Raw genomic sequence first — 24570 nt, forward strand, 5'->3', positions numbered from 1 at the left:
AACGCTTTCACCCTTCACAGCAGCCTCAAGCCTCATTCCCAATGACAAAAAATCTTAAAAGCTCTTCGGCGACACGTGTTTTCACAACAAACTTCCCCTGTATTTCACATCGAAACATTGAGTCCTCACCTCCAGTGGAAGGAGTAAACAGTCGGTCAGGCAAAGTCAAACACAATGACATCTCTGTTTTCAGAAGCCAGTAACCAGCTGCATAGTTTGATATGAGAGCAGTGAGCCCTCGCCGCCTACTTTATCTTGATCTCTAGACTGTGGGACTCCGGTTCTCATCGCTCCACAGACAATATCAACCTCTTGTTTTATCCATTCGGCTACGATGTCCCAAGACCTTGAGCGAGAGACACTGTGTGGTCATGACTGGATTCCCGGAAAAACCTCGGGGTGGCACTGTGTCCTGCCGGGGGCGGAAAGGGGATGGAGATGGAGATGGAGGGGGAGGTGGGTTAACAACTGTTAACAATGGGAACGTCACCCCCCCCATTCCCATGCTATGGGGGGGGGGGGGGGGGGGGAGATAGGGGCAGCTGGGGGGGCGGGGGGGGGATGGGAACTCTCCAATAACACCTGTGGGCAGGCCCGTTTGTCGAGTGATTTGTGGGAAGTGGTGTAGCGGTAGTGGAGAAGAGAGGGAGGGGAGGAGGAGGAGGAAGAGGGGGGGGGCTTAGCTGAGCAGCGGCACCGGACCACACACAATGAAATGAGTGTTGATTTCTCTCTCTCTCTCTCTCACGACTAACACACCTGTGCGGCCATAAAAAAATCTCGCACCTCCCCTATCAACCCCCCCCCCACCCCCGCTCCCGATAGTACTTATGCTGTGTTCCAGAGATGTTGGAAAGTCAGGAATTCTGTCTTACTAAGGAAAATGCAACGGAACGGGCCTTGAAGTCAAAATTCCAAGAGGGCAAGATACATACATACATACACTGTACGCACTACACAGCATTACTTTTAATATTTAGTTTACAATGCTCAAAATACACTAGAGTTCAACTTTCATGACCTTAAATCTATCAAAACACCTATTTGGAACATGTTTATCTTGAGAAACTACAGATTTTACAGAAGAAAGTTATAGGTGCCATATCATGGTCCGAGGTAAATGCTCCCACTGACCCTCTTTTCCACAGCTACAGTCTTCTGAAGCTTACTGAGTGTAATATCTTTCACAATGCTTGCATAATGTGTAACGTTGTATATATGCTCAACGACAGACTTTGTGAGCTTATTCCCACTTACCTTCCCTCGCATACATATAAGACTAGAAAAAAGCATCTTATAAAGGGTAAGAAAGGTAAATTTAAATGTCATTATCTGTGTCTGTTTTCAAAAAGGCTGGGGACTTCTAAACTAGTTCCTCTACTCGGAAATCCATTCAAATTGTGCTGTTATTTCCACTTGTCTCTACTTATTGTATTCCCTATTTAATCAATGTTTAAACTGATGGAATAAATGTCTCAGGACCATTTAGTAGTACTTTTTAGGGTCTTAGGTTAGTCTTAGGTGTTTTGTAGGTTGTAAATGTTACTGTATAATACATGAACCTTTTCAAATCTAGACGTGCTAGTAAACATATACTTTAAATACTATCTGCTTAGTGTCTGGGCCCCTGTTCTCAAGCTTCAGATAGCTTATCAGGGTGTCCCATTTCACATATCTCCATCATGTCATATGATTGTACTTGTATTTTAACTGATTTGTGAATAAACGGAACTGGACTGAACTGAACACACTAAACAGAGGTTGTAACCGCGACCTACCGGCTGGGACTTTCCCTCTTCTGGCTTCGGCATCAGTTCTTGCAAGTTGCATTTGGGAAGTTAGTGAGCAGATGGCTGAGGTTAAACCCTGGCTGGGTTGTTGACAGCAGCAACAGCAAGTGCTCCGCAGGTTATTTTAGCTGGATGGAGAGCCTCTAATTGGCTCCTAATCACCTTTGTGGGATGTTGTCTTGATAGCATACTGAGTGTTTGCTTACAATAACTAAGAGTCTGCATTACGCTACAACTGGAAGACCTTAGCCTACTTATATTTTCGCATCTACAGAGGGACTCAACATATATCATGGGCAGGTTAAAGGAACCGTCCTCTTACTCCTTCTAGGGCTGGGCGATATGGACCAAAAATCATATCTCGGTATTTTTAGGCTGAATGGCGATACACGATATATATCTCGGTATTTTCTAAGAAGTGGGCTAAATGTTCAGTTGTAAGTAGGGCTGGGCGATATGGACAAAATCAAATATCACAATATTTTTGACCAAATACCTCGATATCGATATTGCGACAATATTGTAGGGATGACTATTGGTGCTTTCACAAAATATTTACACAATGAGTAAGTGGGTAAAGGCAAATAATAGAACAGCTAGAACAGTCTGGTAAGTTCAGAAAATGACATCACTTTACTGTAATGCAGCCTTTAAAACCAGGAAAAGACACTTATGCCATATCACCATATTACGATATCCAAAATATAAGACGATATCTAGTCTCATATCACGATATCGATATAATATCGATATATTGCCCAGCCCTAACTCCTTCTATTCTCACTAAACATCAAGCAAAAAAAGGAGCCTTTGTACCTGAAGCAGTGTGGAAATTTAAAAGAAAAACACTGCCTCTTAGCCAGGGTCGACACATCATACACCACAGGCAGCAGCTTGGTAGAATACACACAAAACCCATTTTTTTAATATGCTGAAACCGGTATAAATGAACTCATACAGACAAGCACACCAGCAAGATACTGCGGAGAACGCTCCTCTTTGATTAGGGTGGGTGATCTTTTAACAGCGTCCAATATCAGGGGAGAGAGAGAGAGGGGGGAGGATTTGATATTTAAGTATCTCTTTATCCTCTCTCTTTTGAAATGTCAGGTTCAAAGATACGGACCGATCGCCTTGATCCGCGAGCCGGGACGACCCGGAGAAATTACCGAGCGACTCTTTAAACCTTTGTTGGTAGTTGCGAGAGAGAGAGAGCACACAAGTGCAGTGTAATTAACTGTGATCATATTCGAGAGCGGGGTGTACATATTTCATTTGATGTGTGCAGTGTTCCCGGTGTAATGAAATGCTTTCGTTGTATGTCTGAGCCTGTTCTAATCGAATCCACGTTATTCAATTAGGACACTTTCCAAAGCAGACTCACACACGAGGTTTGAGTGTGGAAGTCCTTGTGATTTGGGTTTTAAAAAGTATACAAACAGACAAAATATACAAACTTAACTCTATATTACAGCAAAACAGCATGCCGTAAATATCAAAATTAAAATAATTGATGGGATATGCCGCCCCACAAATTTGAGCAGAGTGTCAGTGTCAGCGAGTGAAGTCCTGCCAGTTTATTTAGGTTCCAGCGTTAATCGTGCCAAACGGAGCCTGATGTCCTGCTGAACTGGAGCCAAGCCAGGCAGCGAGCCGGGAAAAGAAACAAAAAAAAAAACCCATTGATATGCCAAAAACAGTGCATAGACAATATTCTGTCTGAGTTTCTCCCATCAGAATCCCATTGTAGTGCTTTGACAGTGAACTGGTGTATGCGTTTTCATGTGTGGTCTGTTATATGTCATCCTTTCCCCGGAAGGATAAAGGATCCGAAAGTTTGCTGGATGGTGGGACGAGTATCGCTTGCTGTTGAAGATTAAGAAAGCTACGGAGATGATTTTTTTGACCTCAAGTCTGGTGACCATAGTTCCAGAATTATGAAAAATGACTGCACTTTCAATAGGGCAGGGCACTCCACTATCCTATCGCAACAGATACAAGCGTTCCCTGGTCCCACTGTTAGAGAATCTACTTACCAGCAAGCACTAATGTTGGAACTGTGCCTGCATGGACTTTGATTTTATGCACTATGTGTTATTCAGCAGCAGTGCTTTTTATGCAGGAGAGAAATTTCCCTCCAAGGACTAATAAAGGTTATCTTATCTTATCAGAACAAGTAGAGAATGGTTAAACACAGATGGAACAGTCACTATCGTTAACAAAACAAATATCGCGTAAATAAGACAATCTCATATTTTATCCAGTACCAATAGTTTTTCCTGTTGAATTCCTGAGCTGATACAAAACATTGAGTTCTGAAACTGAACTGATAGGTGTGACAATAAATCCTGGACTGGTAGACAGCAGGGAATGTAAGGTTACAGGCAAGGCAGATCATATAAACAGCTTGCATTTTCTGCTTAATAAAATGGGATATGCACATCGGAGAAGGTCGACCACCAGTAGGTTGATCACCAGTCTCATAGAGTAAATATCTGCTAATTCTGATCAGTGGAGGCTCTATCAGAACGTCTGGAGTCTTGACAGCATGGATCCCCTTACAGTCAGTGGTGGAAGAAGTACTCAGATCTTTTACTTAAGTAAAAGTAGAAATACCACAGTATAAAAATAGTAAAAGTCCTGCATTCAAACTGTTACTTAAGTAAAAGTACAAAGGTATTAGCATCAAAATGTACTTAAAGCAACAAAAGTAAAAGTACTCATTATGCAGAATGGCCCATTTCAGAATTATACAGTATATATTATATTATTGAATTATAATTATTGATGCATTCATGTGTAAGCATCACTTTAATGTTGCAGCTGGAAAAGGTGGGGCTGATTTCCACTACTTTATATACTGCTGGGTAGCTTACAGTAATCTATAATAATACATCACAATTTATTAGTTGATTATATTTTGTATTAATAATCTGAATCTGCAAAGTAACTAGTAACTTAAGTTATCAAATAAAGGTAGTGGAGTAAAAAGTACAATATTTCCCTCTGAAATGTAGTGGAGTAGAAGTATAAAGTAGCATAAAATGGTAATACTCAAGTAAAGTACAAGTACCTCAAAATTGTACTTAAGTACAGTATTCGAGTAAATGTACTTAGTTACTTTCCATCTCTGCTTACAGTACAGGCAAACTGAGTTACCACGCTCAACTGCTATTGCCACCTATGTAGCCTAAATGATAATGCTAGTAGATGGTGGACTAAAGAACTCCACCACCTACATAGTAAAGAATTCTATGCTCCTGCACTCAGGAACATAGAACAGCATGGTCTTAATGAATGAACTACAGTCATCTTGCAGTAAGTGAGACATTTCCCCCTCTCTGTTATTCCTTTGTCGTAATTGGGCCGCGCGGCATTTGCCCTCTGACGCGGATCGATGTGTTTTCTCGGGCTTGTCGATACCAGCGTTCCTGCTCTCCGCTGGGCAGCAGATGCCAAGCTGGCTGGAGGTGGAGGAAGCCCACGGTGTCATGACTCCTCCGGCCCTGCGGGGGGGCTTTGCAGAGTCAGAGCTTTCTAAACGGGGGCCCCGCTGGCCGTCGAGCATACTTGGGGGTTTTTTTTTTTTCGGATTTGGTTTCAATAAAACCAGTTGAGGTTAAGCTTTGAGTCGTCGGCTTCATTTCGTAAACAAACCCGTTTATCTAGCATGCTGACATGTGACGCGTCTTGAGGAACGGAATTGAGCCGCTAGTGGCTGTGCAGCACTTCAGGAGCCATCATTTATTAAGTGGGACTTGGGATGGGGTCTGTTGGATCGATATGACTGCATATTAGATAAGTGTAACCATATGGGGCAACTTAAACACGGGGCTAATCCTTCCTCCACCGGGTTCTTAAAGCTTTAGGAACCCACTGTATGCAGCGGGTACTGGTATAATCTCAACCCCGTACCTAGCTTACTGCAAAAATATTACCTTTAGCAACATTAGCAACATCTAACATTCAATAATCGGTATACTATTTATGAATGTGTCATGTATCCCATCCCATGTCATGCCTGTCCTGGGTCTAGCCCAGGATCTCCTCCCAGTCAGTTGTTCAGAGGAAGGCAAGGAAAGTGGCTACTGGCTGGCCAAAGAGTTGCTAGAAGTCACCAGATGACATCACACGCTAATTTGCATAGCAATATATATGCTGTCTCGTCTCGGGAAGGGGGGCGGGAAAGCTGTGATCATAAGACCTCCGAATTACCCCGATACTTAATCAATCACAACAGTTTCAATGTCAGTTTGGTGCATGGTGGTACAGCCGCAACGATTAATCGATTAATCGATTAGTTGTCAACTATTAAATTAATCGCCAACTATTTTGATAATCGATTAATCGGTTTGAGCAATTTTGAAAGAAAAATAAGTCAAAATTCTCTGATTCCAGCTTCTTAAATGTGAATATTTTCTGGTTTCTTTCCTCCTCTATGACAGTAAACTGAATATCTTTGGGTTGTGGACAAAACAAGACATTTGAGGACGTCATCTTGGGCTTTGGGAAACACTGATCCACATTTTTCACCATTTTCTGACATTTTATAGACCGAACAACTAATGGATTAATCGAGAAAATAATTGACAGATTAATCGACAATGAAAATAATTGTTAGTCGCAGCCCTAGAAGGGGGGGAAGAGCTGCAATCACCAGACCTCCGAACTACCCAGATATTTGTAGTATTTCACCAACTCAGTCACACCGGTTTCAATGTCAATGTGGTGCATGGTGGTGACTTTCTTGAGCCCATAAGCTTTGTTTATATTGAACTGGAGGATGGATTCTTTGTACCATGAAACGACGTCGACTACAGGCTCATGCACTTCAGAGCAAAATCCAAACGTGTCTCCTAAGAGTATGAAAACCGGCTTCCACAGAGAAATATCATCGATCACAGTAAACACGAAACCTTACTTTGGTCGTGTCAGTTTGTTTTATTGTTATTTCACTGTGCCTGATTAGTACGTGTATTATGTTACGCTCTGTTTACTGTCAATCCCCTGACGCCCACAGAAAGAAATGGAAGCCTCCGCCAAGAAATAATCCCTCAAACACATGTTGCCTCACATCTCTTTATTCTGGGGGTTGACAGTCTGTGATAGCTAAACCAAAGTTCGTAATAGGATCTGAAACTGCACAATGTCTGTTTACAGTTGTATTCTTTGTAACATTATAGTAAATCAGATCAGAAGTTTTGGCACGGGATTTCTAACCATAACCACCGACTGATACAAAAAAATTCAGAAATTGGGGCTTAAGATTGTTATACGGTCAAATATATCATGTTGCACACAGAACCTAACCACAAACATTGCATCATAAAACTTTCCATCAAATATACCTTGACTCTTGTGAGATGTAAGCGGAGTCTGACAGATTGCAGTTGCGCACGAAGCCCTGCGGGGCGGGTTCCAGGCTCTGAACCTGAGCTACAGAAGCAGCTCACGTTACACCTTTCGCCAGGCAAGTGATGTGTCTGGTAGCCACACAGATAGCCCAAGTCGAGTCTGTACTCTGACTCCTTAATACATCCCATCTGTGACTTCCGCATCACCCTCCAGTGTCTTATTCTTATCTGTTAACAAAGCCTGACTCTTGACTGTTATCACATTTCCAGGGGATTTCAAGCAACGATTCATGGAAGGAACTGTGACATTTAACAACAAATAGGTCTCTCCATCCCCACCCAATGTGAAAATACACAGTCAAAAGAGTTTCCAGGGGTTCCCAGTTAGTTCGCTTCTTCTCATCTCACTTCAAGCTGCAAGGGGAGTCGTCTTCTTCCCACACATCTTATGACTTCCCATAGTTGAGTGGAAAGGATGACAGAATGCGTCCAGAAAAGCACTAAATGGATGCTCTGTCAAACCGTCGATATGTAATAAATTTAATTGAAGTTCAGTCCTACGTGGAAATCCTAAAGCAAAAGTCTAAAACAGAAGAATTCCAAAAACTAATCACACCCACATTGCCGATTTAGGCCCAACGCGTGTGTTTGGAGGATACGGGGGGAAACATACAAACAGGCAATACTGCAGATAAATTCCACTGTCTGATCAACAGCTGCTGCTGGTATTCCTATCTTCTCCCTCTCTCGGTACCCCGGAGATACACTTAAACAAAGAGATCTGTCCTGTGGGGCGTTTGGCAAAAAAAAAAACACCCCGCAAACCACTCACCGAACGTCAGGAAAAGACAAAAAATAATTAGGCCTCCCCTATGAGCCAGCTGCAGGGTAAAAAAAAATCCCACACAAGGCCTAAAACGGTAGTTTAATTTTGCCCTCTGTCATTGTGGTGATCATTGAGCCTCGGGGGTAGTAATAACATTTACAGACAGCACCGCTGCTATGTTTCCACTTCCTTCTTCTGGTAGGCTTTCACACAGACCACGACTAACCAGGGTGGACACAAGGCTCTATGGATAATATCACAGACACACACATAACCCTCCACTCTTTCAGGATGCTATTCACACAATCTCTAAAGTTAGTTTTGGAAAGGTGCCATGTGCCTGGGTGTGTAGTCTACTCAGAAGATGAAGTGCTTCCAGTGTAAAACAAAGACTTATGGGACAATTGCAGGGTAACTATTCTTTTTTTTTGCATTCCCTTACTGTTTTACATCATCAGCCTAGTCATCACACTGTTCATAACTTGATATTAGTGTTCTGATGCAACTTTTCAAAACGTCATTGTCGGCCTCTCACTCACAGTGATGGATTACCTTTAATGACCGAATTAGAAGTCTCCGGAGTTGTTTTCTACGCTGTTGGGAATTGAATGGGAGTGAATGAGCGTATGAGAGGTATTCACACATTAACATTAAAGGGAAGGGAAAAAACTAAAATCACGCTGGAATTGTCCTTTAAAAGGTCCATTGAAGAAAGGACCGTTCCAGCTCTCTGTGTGGTTATGACACATTTGGGCTGTAAATTAGGGCTTGAACGATTTTGAAAAAATATCTAATTGCGATTATTTTGACTGATATTGCGATTGCGATATGATTTGCGATGTTAGAGGGAATGATCATTTTTACATCATTATTCTCATTTTCATTGAAAAACATATTAAAATGATTATGGTGTGATTTTTGCGGGGATCTGTACCAAACAAAGATGTTTTCTTAAGTCTGTAGAATATGATGTTTAGGCCAGGACATCTCTGCAGCACCACAATATTTCATTTAAAATGGTATTTTGACACATTTCACCTTTAACAAATATTGTGCCTCCTGCGATATGAAAATTGCAGTAGGCCATATTGCAATTTCAATCAAATTCCGATTAATTGTTCAGCCCTACTGTAAATTGGCGTGAACGGACACTGAAAATCAGGTTTTGTGATTTGAAAATAAACATTGACCCAAAATATCAACTTGCTCCTCCTGGTTTCAAAATCGCTTAGAATTGGATTGGACATTTTTTGGCGTATTTTACGCCAAGAATTACGGTAAATTTCATCGGTCCCACCTTTCCTAGTCCCAGAAAACACACTACCCTCCTCACTGGGAGTGTAAACCATCAGTTGTGAATGCAAGCCACATTGTGAGAAGCTACTGACTTTGTGTGCTGCCAACATCACTAATCAAACATGGCAGATTGTCGTTGTATAATACCACAGTGTCAGCCTGCACAAAGCCATACAGGGAAATTTACAGTGAGCTTGGGCTGCTTTATTGGCAAGTATCGATTTACTCTGAACTCTGCTTAGATTTAACGTCCCTATGCAGTGGACTCCACTCTGGACTTTCAACAATGTCCTTCATACAATTAAACAGTCCTACACCTTCCATATGCAACCCAACTGCCTTGCTGGCAGTCTTTGAAGCACGCCCTTTTAGACATCCACTAAAATTCACAAAAATGCATTCAATTTGCAGTTAACAGACAGATTCTATCCTTCAAGGTGAAGAACCGATGGAGATGGAAAACACGAGCGGATATTCCATCATCATACCACGCCATCACACGGCTATAGCTGCAGCTCATTGTCTCCCTGCGGGACGCCGATGAACATTTCACCGCATCGTTCGCGAAGAGAGCCTGAAGAAAGCTGCCAGACGCGAGCCATATCATCGATGGCACGGCCCATTAGCGAGGGAGGCAAACATCATGAGAGACGCTTTCGTCAGCCCCGGGGTCAGCATGAATATTCATCCGCACATGTGGAGGCTGTACGCGCAACTGCCTTTTTCACCATCAAAGCCATTCCGGATTCATCCTGAACTAGTTTTTAATTAGGCAGCACATGTGGATGTACTGGTGTGGGAGGTTGACGTGGCAGGTGACTGGCGCGGTGCCAGAGACGTTGTGTGCTCCGCCATTTTCGGGTGGGCTATTCCTTTAACAAAGACCATCAGGTTTGGTCAAGGGAGGGACGGAGTTCTAGTTTCAAAAGGTTAACAAGTATGACTAAGTACGAATAAGTATGAATATCCCTTAAATTGCTCATCGAGGCAAAACATTGTACTTGCATCTTGTTGTTGGCCTGCTATTTTCTGGCTGCATTTTAAGTGTTAATGTTAATTATTAATGGGAATGACATGTGCATTGTGGGCTACTGTGATATATGTCCTCAATCAACCTGTGAAGGCAAATCGTGACAAACTTTTAACGCACAACAACGTCAGATCGCCCCACCGCTATCGAAAACTTTACTCTGCAGAGTAAAGTCACTTCCACTGGTTTATACATATTTATTTGAAAGGAACATTGCCTCCAGAGAACAGGAAGAGAAACACCACTGTTATATTAGCATCAAATATTAATTTAGTACTAATTTTGCACTTTAGTACTTAAGTTTACACCTGCAACTACTCTAACATGTACAGAACTCTTTTTAGAGAAACATTTGCAGTTTGTGCAACTTAAAGGTGGCTGAGGAGCCAAATACTAAAGGTATTTTTGAAGCTGTTTCTAAGTGAGCCACTTATAGCGTCATCCTTTCTGGGGGCAAAGTTGTACAGCAGTGCAATTGGCTGCCAATCGACGAATCAGAGCCCACATTCTCCACTGTACATCTCTCCAGCTTCATGCAGAAAAACCAACTGATAAATGACTGACCCTACTCCCCAAAAGGAGTCATTCCTATGTTCCCAGGGTCCTTTGTTCCCCAGATTTATATGGCACATAATGGGAACATGACAAAGGGTCCTATGTTCCCAAGGTCCTATGTTCCCAGGGTCCTATGTTCCCCAGTTCTAGGGTTAGGGTTAGGGTTAGGGTTAGGGTTAGAGACCTTCAAAATCAAATAAAATGATAACCATCGTTTTTGTTGTGTTTATATAGCTGTTTTGAAGCCTTGTTCCAATAAAAAAATGGATAATATTTATGAAATATTTTAACTTGAAACGGGTCAAATTTGACCCGAACACAATAGGAGGGTTAATGTGTGGTAACAGAATATTGAACTGGGGAACATAGGACCCTGGGAACATAGGACCTTGGGAACATAGGACCTTGGGAACATAGGACCATGGGAACATAGGACCTTGGGAACATAGGACCCTGGGACATAGGACCTTGGGAACATAGGACCTTGGGAACATAGGACCTTGGGAACATAGGACCCTGGAAACATAGGACCTTGGGAACTTAGGACCCTGGGAACATAGGACCTTGGGAACATAGGACCCTGGGAACATAGGACCTTGGGAACATAGGACCCTGGGAACATAGGACCTTGGGAACTTAGGACCTTGGGAACATAGGACCTTGGAAACATAGGACCCTGAGAACATAGGACCTTGGGAACATAGGACCTAGGGAACATAGGACCCTGGGAACATAGGACATTGGGAACTTAGGACCTTGGGAACATAGGACCTTGGAAACATAGGACCCTGGGAACATAGGACCCTGGGAACATAGGACCTTGGGAACATAGGACCCTGGGAACATAGGACCCTGGGAACATAGGACCTTGGGAACTTAGGACCCTGGGAACATAGGACCTTGGGAACTTCGGACCCTGGGAACATAGGACCTTGGGAACTTAGGACCCTCGGAACATAGGACCTTGGGAACATAGGACCTTGGGAACATAGGACCTCGGGAACACAGGACCCTGGTAACATAGATATGCTCCCCTTTCAAAATGGTTTGAACATTTTATTTCTTGTCTTAATGTCCATCCAGTTAATTTAACTTCAGCAGCTGGGGCTATGTGGAGAGGCTGGGTAATTGTTGCTCCAGCTCTAGCCGGAGACACTGCAGGCTCTCTGCCTGGAGAGAAGCCAAAGACTGGGCCAAAAAAAGGACTCCCCGCGGCGGCTCCGGCTAGAGTCGAAGCAACAATTACACAGCCTTTCCACATAGGAGTCGAAGCAACAATTAACACTAGCCGCCAACACTAGCCATTACACAACCTCTCTCCCCTGAGTGTGTTGCTAAGAGGAACGATTTATTTACGATTTTAGTTTATGTCCTTTCTCCAATTTTCTACCTATAAATAGGGCTGGGCGATATGGACCAAAAAACATATCTCAGTATTTTTAGGCTGAATGGCGATACACGATATATATCTCGGTATTTTTTTACGAAGTGGGCTAAATGTTCAGTTGTAAGTCAAAGCCACATGTGAGATGTCACAAGCACTTTTATTAAAACAAGACTGTGATCAAAATAAAATGTAAAGACAGGGTTTCCTTCCCTGTTTTAAAATATACTGCAACTGGAAACCCTTTCAGAAGGGGAACTGGTGGCTGGTACGCAAAGACACTTCTTTGCCAGGTGGCTCAGTGCTGGAAAGACAACTTCATGTTCTTCCACCATCTGAGAGGATCTGTATCACTCTACACTAACTGACTGTAAGTAGCTTGAAATAGGACTGGGCGGTATGGACAAATCAAATATCACGATATTTTTGACCAAATACCTCAATATCGATATTGCGACAACATTGTAGGGATGACTATTGGTGCTTTTACAAAATATTTACACAATGGTGGTTTCTCTATTACCTTCTTTTAACCCCCCCACCCCCTTTATAAAAATGGCCACCTTTGTCAGGCTAAGTGTTGTGAGGATTATGGTCTGGTCTCATGGCGTGAGCACAGAATCATGATGCAATCAAGCAGTATGCAATCCAGAATTTTGTCTTATTATTGTCATTTTTGTTCTTGTTTTATTTTATTTTTATTTCTTTGTTGTTTTTGTTTTGGTTTCTCTCCTCCTGAATACCCAACTATATTCAATTTTGTGTAATTGAGCGTATTTATTTTTATCTAACAGTTCTATTGAAACTCAGTGTATATGTCACCATATTGTTATGCTTGTAGTTACTTTAATTAGAATTTTTTATACATGTAGTTTGGGTTATGGGTGGAAAACCTGATGTGAGGGGAGGGAAGGGAAAAAAAAAAAAGAGAGACGAAACATCTGTAACTACATCTGTCCATTGTCATGCTGGTCCCTACTAATAAAAATAATTATAAAATAAATAAATAAACAATTTTCCTTGGCCATACTGCACAGGTGGCTACTGAAAACAACTCGGCGAGCCTGAAACCAGCACTAAGCTCGTTTTCGCTCGTTAGAAAATGATAGTCTAAAATCACAGGTGACAGTGAGTCATCGGTTGGACTGGCAGTTTGACATAACTCCCAAGAACAAAAGAAACCAGAAGACTTGAGATTCCTCAGGACAATGAGACGGTCGGAGGGGACGCTCCGAGCAAACACCGAAGCCGAGAGGCTGGCATTTGCATTGTTCTACCAAGAAACACATATCATATCCATTACGAGAGAAGAGATCTTAAAGATAGAAGTGAAACCTCCAACTAATGACATACTGCTAAGGTCAGGTTACACACACCCCACAACCCCTTAGGCTTTACTGGGGAGCTCCAGTTCTTTGACACAGGACATCTTTTTCACCTATCAGAGGTAAATAAGAGCTCATTCCAGACCGTTTTTACAGCGATATTTTTTAGTTTTGAGCAAGTTAGGGTTCGAAAGCAGTTAAAAAAAAAACCTAGGTGACTTTGGTCTGACAATGCTATACTCGTTCATTCAGTTTCTTATATCTTCATAATAGGGCTGAACGATTTTGAAAAAATATCTAATTGCGATTATTTTGACTGATATTGCAACTGCGATATGATTTGCGATATTAGAGGGAATGATCATTTTTACATCATTATTCTCGTTTTCACTGAAAAACGTATTAAAATGATTATGGTGTGATTTTTGCGGGGATCTGTACCAAACAAAGATGTTTTCTTAAGTCTGTTGAATATGATGTGTAGGCCAGGACATCTCTGCAGCACCACAATATTTCATTTAAAATGCTATTTTGACACATTTCACCTTTAACAAATATTGCGCCTCCTGCGATTTGAAAATTGCAGTAGGCCATATTGTAATTTCAATAAAATTTAAATTAATTGTTCAGCCTTATATTATATCATAATTTTTTATTTTAATTTTCGCTGGTTTCCAGAATTTCCACATTGCCTTTCTGTCTTTCTGGGTAGCACATTGCATGCTGATATGGGATATGGGTATATGAGATGTGGGCTGCAGGCCAGGTAGGTGAAAAAACAAGTTCAGTGCCCAAAAAAAAAATAAAAAAACACATACACTAGCTTAAACCTAGTCATTATTTTTTAAAAATGGTCTGAAATCCAAATTGCCAGGATCCCCCGTTCTTGCCACCTTGGAGCGTTTGGAGGGATTCCAATCTCGAAAAAATGATCCTTGAAAGATAGGAATTCCAGGTGGGTGGTATGTTGCGTAGTGCCAGGTTTATGTGCCAAAGCCTGTTACACTGATAAAGCTGACCTTAATTAAAATCTTAAGGAATCTTTCCTCGCAGAGATCATAGGAGTTTGAAAAAAAAAAAAAAAAAAACCCCAAAAAAAACTAAGTACGATGAGCTCTGTGTCTTTGTGCTCAATATTTGGCCCGGGCAGCGATCCAGCACCCCATCCCACATTTGCAGAGTTAATCCCCCCCCCCCCCCCACCCACCCCCCCTTTTATCTGCACACAACTCTTCCTTATGTGTTATCGCTATTTCAGTCTTAGTCAATACTGTTTACGACGACGAAAAAAGCAACGTGTCAGGGAGTAAACGTCCTCGGGCTTTTTACGCGTTGGGACATGGCGGGGGGGGGGGGGGGGGAGAAAGAAAAGAGTCGAAAAAAGCGAGGGTAAATGAGGGTGGAGAGGGCATGAGAGAGGTATATGTGGACACAGGATGGAGGGGGGTGGGGGTGGGGGGGCAAGAGTGAGAAAAGGCGGGAAGGAGGGGAAGACCATTGTGGTGTACGGTTTCTCTGTAACTTGAGCTGTGTACACCGAACCCCCCCCCCCCCGCCCCGCCCCCCCCCGAAAACCCAAAATGTGCCTTGTGCGATGAATCGGGGCGTCAGGTGTGTGCAGCTGCTGGTTAAGCTCTGTTTGCGGACGGAGAGGGAGAAAGAGCCGGAGAAAGGAAAGAAGGAAAGGGCCTTTTTTCAATGAAGGCGACATCAGAGAGGGTTTTTTTTTTTTTTTTGTCCGTCCCTCTGGCATTGATGGGACGGGTGCCAAGGCCCTTGGATTTTGGCCCAAGAGAGTGCCATGTGTCCCACAGATGGGGCTTCTAAATATGAAGGGACATCGTGTACAGATGGCCAATTTGTGCCTTGTGCACAGTTCAGACACTGATGCCCAAATTCGCTAAAGACTGCAATATTACGTACAGAGGAACATCTCCATTTAAAAAACACAAAACCAGAACTATTGTCATTGATTTCTTAAACTTCACTATTATATCTAGCAAAAGATAACTGCTGCTATTAAAGGTCAACAGAGAGAGTTTTCGAGAAAATGGAATTTACTCTCTGCATGATGAATAGTCTTTTTGATTGTTATATTTCCATATGTGGTTACCTTTGCAAGGGTGCATACATTCATATGCTGGACACACATGGATGCTGTTATGTACCTGTATTCAGCCTAATTAATGAATGACAATATAGGAAGTGCAACAATAAATCTCCATAAGTACTATTAATGTTATATGAGAAAACTAAATATAGCCTATAATCTAGGTTTATGAATTAGTTATTCCTTCCTCTTGGTTGCTTTAGACAGTGACTTTTGAGTAAAATACAGTTGCACTAACAAAGAAAAGATAAGGTTTAGTTAAGGGTTAGTTAATGCTTAATAAGCATTAACTAACCCTTAATTAATGTACCCTTATTGTAAAGTGTTACCAGTAATACTATATTGCAATAGATTTTTTGCCCTTTTTGTCTACCACTTGACTGAAGCAACTGAGTTTGGGCGTGAGTTTATGTAATCACATTAATAGACATTTATGAGCACCATACCCACGGTCTGTACCACAACAAAACCCCCCAAAAAACCAAAAACACCTGCTAGTGCAATAATCAATCCAGTGCGAGCAGCCGAATCCAGAATTTGGAATTCAAAGAAGCTTTCTCACAAACAAACCTCTCAGCCCTCTTCCAGCACGGTGTGAAAAACCAGACGAGCAGAACCCTGCAGCACTTTCTCTTGAGTTTAAACAATAAAATATAAAAAAAAATAAAAAAAAATAAAAAATCTGTGTGGCACTGCAGGCATTGTGTGGTTTTCTGACAAGAGTGTGAGGTTTGCCCTGGCATTATTCCATGATGAATTCTTCACTCCCCCTGAACGCACATGGATGTTCTTCCCTCTCACGGGTAATTACCGCCATTCGTCTCCCTGACTGACTTTGCTTAAACAACCATCTCCAATTCCTAAAAAAAAAAAAAAAAAAAACCTCTCTATCTTCTCCAGGGCAAATCTCTCGCTGTATAGATTCCCTTCTGTTGAGAGACATGCCCTGAATAAAAAAAACACCTAAAACTCCAGGATTTTTTTTTTTTTTTTTTTTTTTTTTGGCAGTTCTCTGGCAAAGGAGAGATAGTCGATGCGGAGGAAATTCCCTCCAAGACGGTAGGGGATGAAGCCTACAGAGGCAGCTGTTTGATATAAAATCCCACTCAGACAGACATCAACGATCCGCAGACTGGAGATCCGCTGTGTGTGCGTGGCAAAGCCCTTGAAAAAACCCTTCAAGTTTAGGCTTTAGGGGATGGATGTCGGCTCCATCCCTGCCAGCTAAACAGCCACGGCTTTGATTTTCCAAAACGTGTCTGGGATCTTCGGAGCATGCCAAACACTTCAAGCCAACACCGAAAACAAGCTTTTTTTCTCTGAGTCGAGTCACTTTTGATGAGCTGAAATCTGAATCCGAAGAAACATTTTTTTTTTTGTCATTTTCAGTCAGTGGGCAGCACCTGTCTTAGCTATTCTCTATCATCAGCTGAAGCCATACGATAGTGATTCAAGCTCATGCATATTTGTGAACTCTCATTACAGAGTGAGCATCAATATGGTGAAAAAGACTGCTTTGGGTGTTTTCGGGCTAGATTTTTTTAGAATCCGTTGGCCCGTTAGGACTGTATTGGAGAGCCGCACCCTGGCAAGCAAGATGTAAGCAGCTCTACAGTGAAGCATTTGACGAGATTTTGGGAATCAATGGGTCAAAAATGGACGTAGAGTACCTTAGATCAGTGATTTTCAACCTTTTTCATCTCATAAGGACCCCTAATTTAGTCCACATTAGAGCCACGGACCCCCATTTGGACAGTCCACCATTGAGATTTTGCCTCTCGGACCCAAATCTGAGAATATTGTTATTGTCAGATATGATTTTGTCCAGAATTCCATGACTATCTGTATTGTAGGTAGAGAGATAACAGCGAAACTATGATCAAAACAGTCATTCTTCTACTTTCTCTAATTGTGTTTCTTGTAAATGAAGTTTAACGATTCATCAATTTGCTGGGGACCCCCTGGGACCCCCTCAAGGACCCCTGGACTCCACGTTGAGAACCACTGCCTTCGATACTTACCCCTCTATCCTCCACCAAAGCCCTCATGGAACAAACCCAGGGCCATTAGGAGCCGCTGCTTGTTGTTTTGGTCCACCCTTCAGTGGGTGACTTCAAATGGGACAAGGGGGGACATGAAGGGCTTTGGCACTAAACTTTATCCCCCATGTTCCTGTCTCAACTCATTACTGCACAGTGAGGCTTGAAGCCTAATGATATAGACTTAGAGCCTCCAGAAGGAGCTCGCTGTTAGCTGAACGAATATAGACATCAGGAAGGTGAGGGTCTTGGTTCAGTCGCAGCAAAAAAGATTGCAAGAGGCCGAATGGGCCGTAAATGTAATGAAAAGGGTTAAATCAAAAGGAGGCGTTTGATTTTTTTTTCTCTCCAGCGTGACATTCAACACGATGTTTGCTTTAGTTCTCCTACCTAATCAATGCCCGCATCACAACTGCCTATAATGCTAGACCACGGCACCATTACAATACCGCAGGGATCAAACGGCACACTCTCTTTAATGAAAACAATGAGTCAGTACGCTAGATTATGTGGTTGTCATGCCTGGCTGTCACTCAAGCTAATGCACTAATCCGCCGTGAACAACTGGAGCCGACAGCTGCACACTTCCCTGCTTCCTCTAGACAATCCTAGCGGCAAAAAGGCATTCCCCCCCCCCCCCCTATACCCGCGGAGACAGATGAAGAAAAGGTCAGGGAGATGGATGAATCTGCATCTTCTCAACTTTTCCACAGAGAGAGAAGTGGCTGTCTTGGATAGGATAAACACTGTTCGGGTTGGGAACCAGGGTTGGGAACTTTGTCCGGAATAGTTAAATTCCTCGGAAGCCATGTATTTCCCCACTGGCCTCGGATTGAATCCGACCACAGCTTTCTCTCCTGTGTCTCCCTCTCTGCTTTCCAAAATGTCTTCATACTTAAAAAAAAATAGGCTACTAAAGAAGGTGAGTGGACTGAACCCCCAACTACTCCAGTGGGACTGCTGGGAAGACTGTGGTTGTACTGGGCAGCTGTGAGCAAGAGTGTTCAGTCTACTTTCCCTGGACAAATAAAGGTTAAAATGAGATGAACAAAATAATAATAATCCAATTCCTTAACGCTTCCCTTATCCGTGTCTTTCTTCTATAGCGCTTTACTGGCATGACGGTTTGTACTGAACTGATTAAGATTCTGCTATCAACCCCAAAAACATTACCGACTGTTCAAGCCATACTGTTTTATTAGCGCGTTAAAAGCAGCAGGAAAAAAAACTGGGACTCGTTAACAGGAGTCAATGAGGCAAACATATTTCAATCCAGTCAGCAAACATGCAACAGTTCCTAAGTGGTTCCCCTCGGTTTCCCAGACCTACACTTCATTTTTGGTGTAAAAAAGGAACCACTTATTTTGTCATTACGCGAAGAAAGACATGCCTCGGATGGTGTGTCACGCGAAAAAAAAAAAAAAAAGCATTACTGCATGTCTAAAGTATTGTTAAGAGGTCTAACAAATTGCTTTAAGCTCAAGTGTGTTTATCTTTGGAAAAGTGCATCCAGGATCATACTACAACAACATAAGACTTAGTGATGATAAACAGTTTGTTCCTGTACATTGTAATGAAAGCTCCCCATCAGCGAGTGAAAGGTCATCAAGTTAATGATGGATGGATCTAGGTCTTTGTGTGAGAAACCCAAAAGCGACTGTGTGTCGGGTTTCAATGTCACAACTGTTTATATCAACAAAACAGGATAGACAAAACAGAATAGAGATTTGCCAGGGATTCAGATAAGAGTTGAGTTGGTCTGCTTGGAGCGTTTGAAATATCTTGGAGGCCTTGGAGACTTGAGTCCCAGAGTTGGATATCTTTTTGTGTGAGAATTCATATCAAGGCATTAAAGGAATAGTTCACCCAAAAACATGAAAATTCTGTCATCATCTACTCACCCTCATGCCAGTTGAAACACAGGTGAAGTTTGTCCATATAACACACAGGGAGGCTGCCAGCACAACTCCATAGCAGTCTGTTTGCAGTCATAGAAGGCTGCTACCAAGCTGTGCTGGCAACCTCCCTGTGTGTTATATGGACTAACAAATTTCACCTGTGTTTCATTTGGCATGAGGGTGGGTAGATGATGACAGAAGTTTCATTTTTGGGTGAGCTACTCCTTTAAACCCTTTGCATGGCAGAACTACTACTGACAGAAACTGGTAATCAACAATGGCTGAGACATTGCAACGTGAAAGACGATATTTTATGTAAATGTGACATAGTGTATAAGCAATAGCCGTTGGATACCGTATCAGAATTAGCTGTCCACACCTTTAACAGACTTTTATAGGCTATAACAGCCATATGAAAATAAAGTAACAATGTAACTGTTTCACACATTCTGACTTCCCACTTGTGCTATACAACTGCAGATGAGAACCAACTGTGATGCCATGGTCTTATCTAAGATCAAAGACATTGTCCAAGTTGGTATGAAGCGTGCACTTTCCAGGTTTAAATAGTTGCGATAGCCTAGCTGTAAGCTAATGTGTAATGTACATTTTAGAATGTAAAATAGCCATGACAAATATATCTAAGTTACATGTTTCATAAGTACATGTGTACACTGACTATATTAAACTTAATTGTGTCCAAAGGTTTGTGGTCAAGGACACTACATCAGTCAGAGAATATAGTTTGGAACTGCAGGAAATGTGATTTCAAAATGTTAAAGTTTTCTGGGGGACTTCAAACTTGTGCCAAACTTGCACCCTTGAACTGTGCATTAAGTCTATTAATAATGAACTGCCTAATCTGTGCAGAGAATTTAAGAATCCATTCTCCAAAGTGTTACTCTGGGCTAATTTAGGGGCTTATCACATAGCCCAGCACTCCCAGCACTTGATAAGAATAAGCCAAAGTGGTTTCTGTCAGAAGAAGTCAGGTAGCTCTCCATCAGGAAGGAAGTGGCTTGTTTCTCACTGGGTTTGCTGAAGAGAGTGGTGAGCCACAACACCCCTAGGCTCTAAAACAGCTCACGCCCATCCATCCAATGCTGCTGACATGTCTCTGTATCACCATATGAGTTGCTAGAGTCTATTCGCAATTTGTCCCATACATCAAGAACAATAGATAGGGGTGAGAAAAATGTTCCAAATTCATAAATAATTGCAACACACATTGACAGCAACTGGAGTGTCAAATTGGCTATAATTTCTTAGTTTATTTTTGAATATGTCTGCCAAAACAGCATTAGAAAATGTCAACCCACCCCCCCCAAGTCAACTCGCGTGATTAAATGGCCTGAGGAGCTGTACAGGCACTTAGGGGTGTAGCAGTATACTCACAACACAGGCTGCAGAGCTTGACATTATTGTCATATCAGTCCTATTAATTGGAGAACATCATGGCAATGGACCTTTCCCAAAGTGTTTTTGATGAAAAAATGATTGTTATGTTGCCGCCTCAAACCACTTTTGTTTTTGTTTTCTATAGCTCTTGTGAAGTCCAATGATGTTTATGACCTTGCGTAACCTTGGTGTATACGAATACTGTCCCGACTCATCCTCTGAGACGAATGCTCTCGCTTGTGTGTGATGCTTTCCTCTGCAGTAGTATGTGTCTGTTGATTGATTGGACCAACTAAGGACCCTAACACCCATAAACAAGACTAAGAGTCTAACATCCCCATTTTGCATTTTGTGGAAGCGTCTCTGCCAGGAATCGAACACGGGTCTACCAATTGAGAGTCTGCAATCTAACTCCCTGTGGCACACTTTCACCCACGGGACCGAAAGTGGTGAACAGACCGACCGACCGACAAAGCGATCCATAAAGCCCCTGCTGTCTCGAGGCTAAAAATGATGGCTTAGTTGGCTAAGGCGCGTACCATGTAACCGTGATGTCCTGGGTTAGAATCCAGCCTGGGACCTTTGTTGCATGTCATCCCCCTCTCTTCCGCCTACTCCCTACTGTCTACTAACAAAATAAAGGCAGAAAAGGCCAAAAAAAAACCAGAAACATCATGCTGCAGGTAGAAACGTTATGGGTAGAAACCTCAACCCACCACATCCCCTACTTAAAGGAAAAGTAAGTCCGGGCGATCCGATCACAATACGGACAAAGTGCAAACAACACTCCTATAAATATCAGGTGTGAACTGTTCATTATCTGGACAGCATATCCAGATGCAGATCACATCACCCCCCCCCCCCCTAAATGTAACTGAAGTAGAGGGACAGCCAGGCGTTGTTTTTTCTTTCTTGCCCACTTTTCTGTTCTGCACATTTTACCATAAAAGCCCCTGCCACTGTTCTGATTTATTGCACAACCACACTGCTCTTAGCACTTTGCCCATTCCCGTAACACCACACGACCATCACACAGATGAACACAATGCTGTCATACAGACCGACCGTCTCTGAAATCAATAGAAGTTGGTGTACATCAACTGAACAACATGTTTGGATTCCTTCTCATACTCAGGACGGGTTGATCTCCATGCAGGAGAAATGCTTTTAGCCGCAAATCGTATTTGAGTGAGTGCCTTCAAGGGCCATTAGGGTGGAGGTCAATTTTAACAGTGACTGGTTTAGAGGGTCCTTAGAGCAGTGGTTCTCAATGTGGGGTCTGGGGACCACTGGGGGTCCTTGAGGGGGTTCCAGGGGGTCCCCAGCCAACTGGCGAGGTGTTAAACTTCAGCATTATTTCATTTACAAGAAGTGAACACAATTAGAGAATGTAGAAGAATGACTGTTTTGATCATAGTTTCTCTGTTATCTCTCTACCTACAATAGAGTCTGGAATGGAGTCATGGAATTCTGGACAAAATCATACCATGGGTTTGAGAGACAAAATCTCATCAAATGGGGGTCCGTGGCCCTAATGTGGTCTAAATTAGGGGTCCTTGATATGGAAAAAGTTTGAGAATCACTGCCTTAGAGGGCCAGGGTCTCTATCACTAGTCAATGGCCCTAATCCAAAAACAGACAGCTTTACTCCGTCTCCAAAGGAGGTAAAGGGGAGATGAGGATTAAATAGCGGTAACCCAATTAAGACAAGGCTAGCGGAGTACAAAAACAGGGATTTAAGAGAAAAAAGAGGGATAAGGTCAGGCCAGAGTGAGTGTTGTCCTGTTGTGAGATGCTATGTTGAGAAGGAGGGAGAAGGATGGATGGGTAGAAGGGTGGGGCGGGCATAAGGACCCATGTGACTTCTGCTAAGTCTATAATGCAGGATATTAATTAGTCTCCGCAATCTACTGGCATTCTAATTAACATACGAGGCAGGTGGATGAGGACTGTGATCAGTTCCTTTGTCGATTTAGTCATCGGAAACCAAACATTCTGGTCATAAATATGATTGCTATTGATTCGTTTAGTTAATTGGTTTCTGTTATTATGCAAAAACTCCCTTAAAATGGAAGACTTGAATGATTTTAAAGCCAATGATATCTTTATAGCTTCCATTTTCTATCATTTTTGTGTGTCCCTGTATGTTGCTGACCGTTTGACTGAATCGTACTGTTTTCTTTGTCATCTTCGTGAATGCTATTTGCTCTTGGATCTCAATGAGACTAGCTGATTAAAGCGTAAACGACAAACTTCCAAAAAAAAAAATGCAGAAAGGACTACAAAAGTCCCCCGGCTCCTCATTTCATGTCAACTTCAAAAGGCTGCGAGGAAGCTGAGACCATCAGGGTGAATATGAAAGGTAACACACACACACACACATACACACACACACACACTTGCCAGTACTGCTCTGTCCTGTGTCTGAGGTCTGAGACAAGCCTGTTTCAATCAAAATGGTGCTATTACTGTCTGGTGTGACTGGTGAAAAAAAACACATCACCCAGACTCAAAATTGTCCAAGAGTCTGTCCTGCCTGGGAACTGGGGTTTTCTTATGAGTCTTCTGTGGTCTAAGTAAAGTCGTGTGGTTCTTTAGATGTTTAATAGCAGTAGTATTAACCCTTAAATAACCTATTCCGACCTTGTCGCCCAGTAGTATAGTTTATGACACACTGTTAGCCTTTAAGCAACATCCAGTGAATGCCAATTTAGGCTATGTTTTTGTTCTTCGTAGGCTTTATCGGTTAACCGCGTCAATTAACTACATTGTAATTAATCACAGCTATAAATATCTTACACTTTCGACGGCAGGGCATTCAAGTTTTAGGTAGAAAATCACCAAAAACAAAGAAAGAAGGAAATTATAGAAGAAGTTGAACGGCTAGTAGCCTGAAATGAAATGTTTAAATTGATGAAGCCCACCAAATTCAACGTGCGCTCGTTCCACTGTATGTAAATTAGACTGCACGTTCAAATTCACTAACAGAGCAAAATAACAACTAACAGGCATGTTAGTTATAATTGACCCCCAAAAAAAGACCTCACTTTGTTACTACAACATTACAACATTCGAGCAAGCTATACTTGAGTTCAGCAACACCAACAAAACATCTTTAAATTCAACAGAAAGGCTTCTCGGGTTAGTCGCAGCATCCACGAAAACCCACACCGCATCTCATTGAAACTCTTTGTACACCTAACATATCATGAACTAAACTTCACAGTGAAAAAGCGAGGAGCACGTTTGCTTTACTCACCGTTCCAGCTCAGGGAACAAATATGAAGAAACACCAGTATAAAGGACTTGTGTAGGAGAGCCATGTTTCTGCTGCGGTCGTATCCAGTCCGGACTGAAGCGGTGTGTGTGGAGGCGAAGTTCGGCAGTGTGGTTGAGGCTGGAGGGAGGGGAGAGGAGGGGAGAGGAGAGGAGAGGGGAGGGAGGAGAGTTCAATTAAAGTCTCAGTCTGGCGGGTTTCTGTTGGAGGCTGCTTACTGCCTGTTAGTAGCAGCAAATTATCTTTTATTCTGTTCCAACCTCCGTCCCCCATTCACTTTGTAGGAAG

The 24570-nt window shown here is 42.4% G+C and overlaps 1 protein-coding gene across 1 annotated transcript in view; it reads right to left on the reverse strand.

Annotated features, from left to right (window-relative positions):
* Positions 1-24350, reverse strand: part of mcama (melanoma cell adhesion molecule a) — a 65392-nt gene extending 41042 nt beyond the window's left edge. The window contains exon 1 of the mRNA XM_071542941.1: positions 24265-24350. Coding sequence (XP_071399042.1) covers positions 24265-24328 — 64 coding nt within the window. The 5' untranslated portion in view covers positions 24329-24350. The remainder of the gene's footprint in view (positions 1-24264) is intronic.
* Positions 24351-24570: the final 220 nt, after the last annotated feature.

This window comes from Centroberyx affinis, unplaced genomic scaffold (assembly GCF_046629955.1).
Source record: "Centroberyx affinis isolate AG114_WGS23_722 - 3 ecotype Tasmania unplaced genomic scaffold, CSIRO-AGI_Caff_v1 ptg000233l_1, whole genome shotgun sequence".
NCBI lineage: Eukaryota > Metazoa > Chordata > Actinopteri > Beryciformes > Berycidae > Centroberyx > Centroberyx affinis.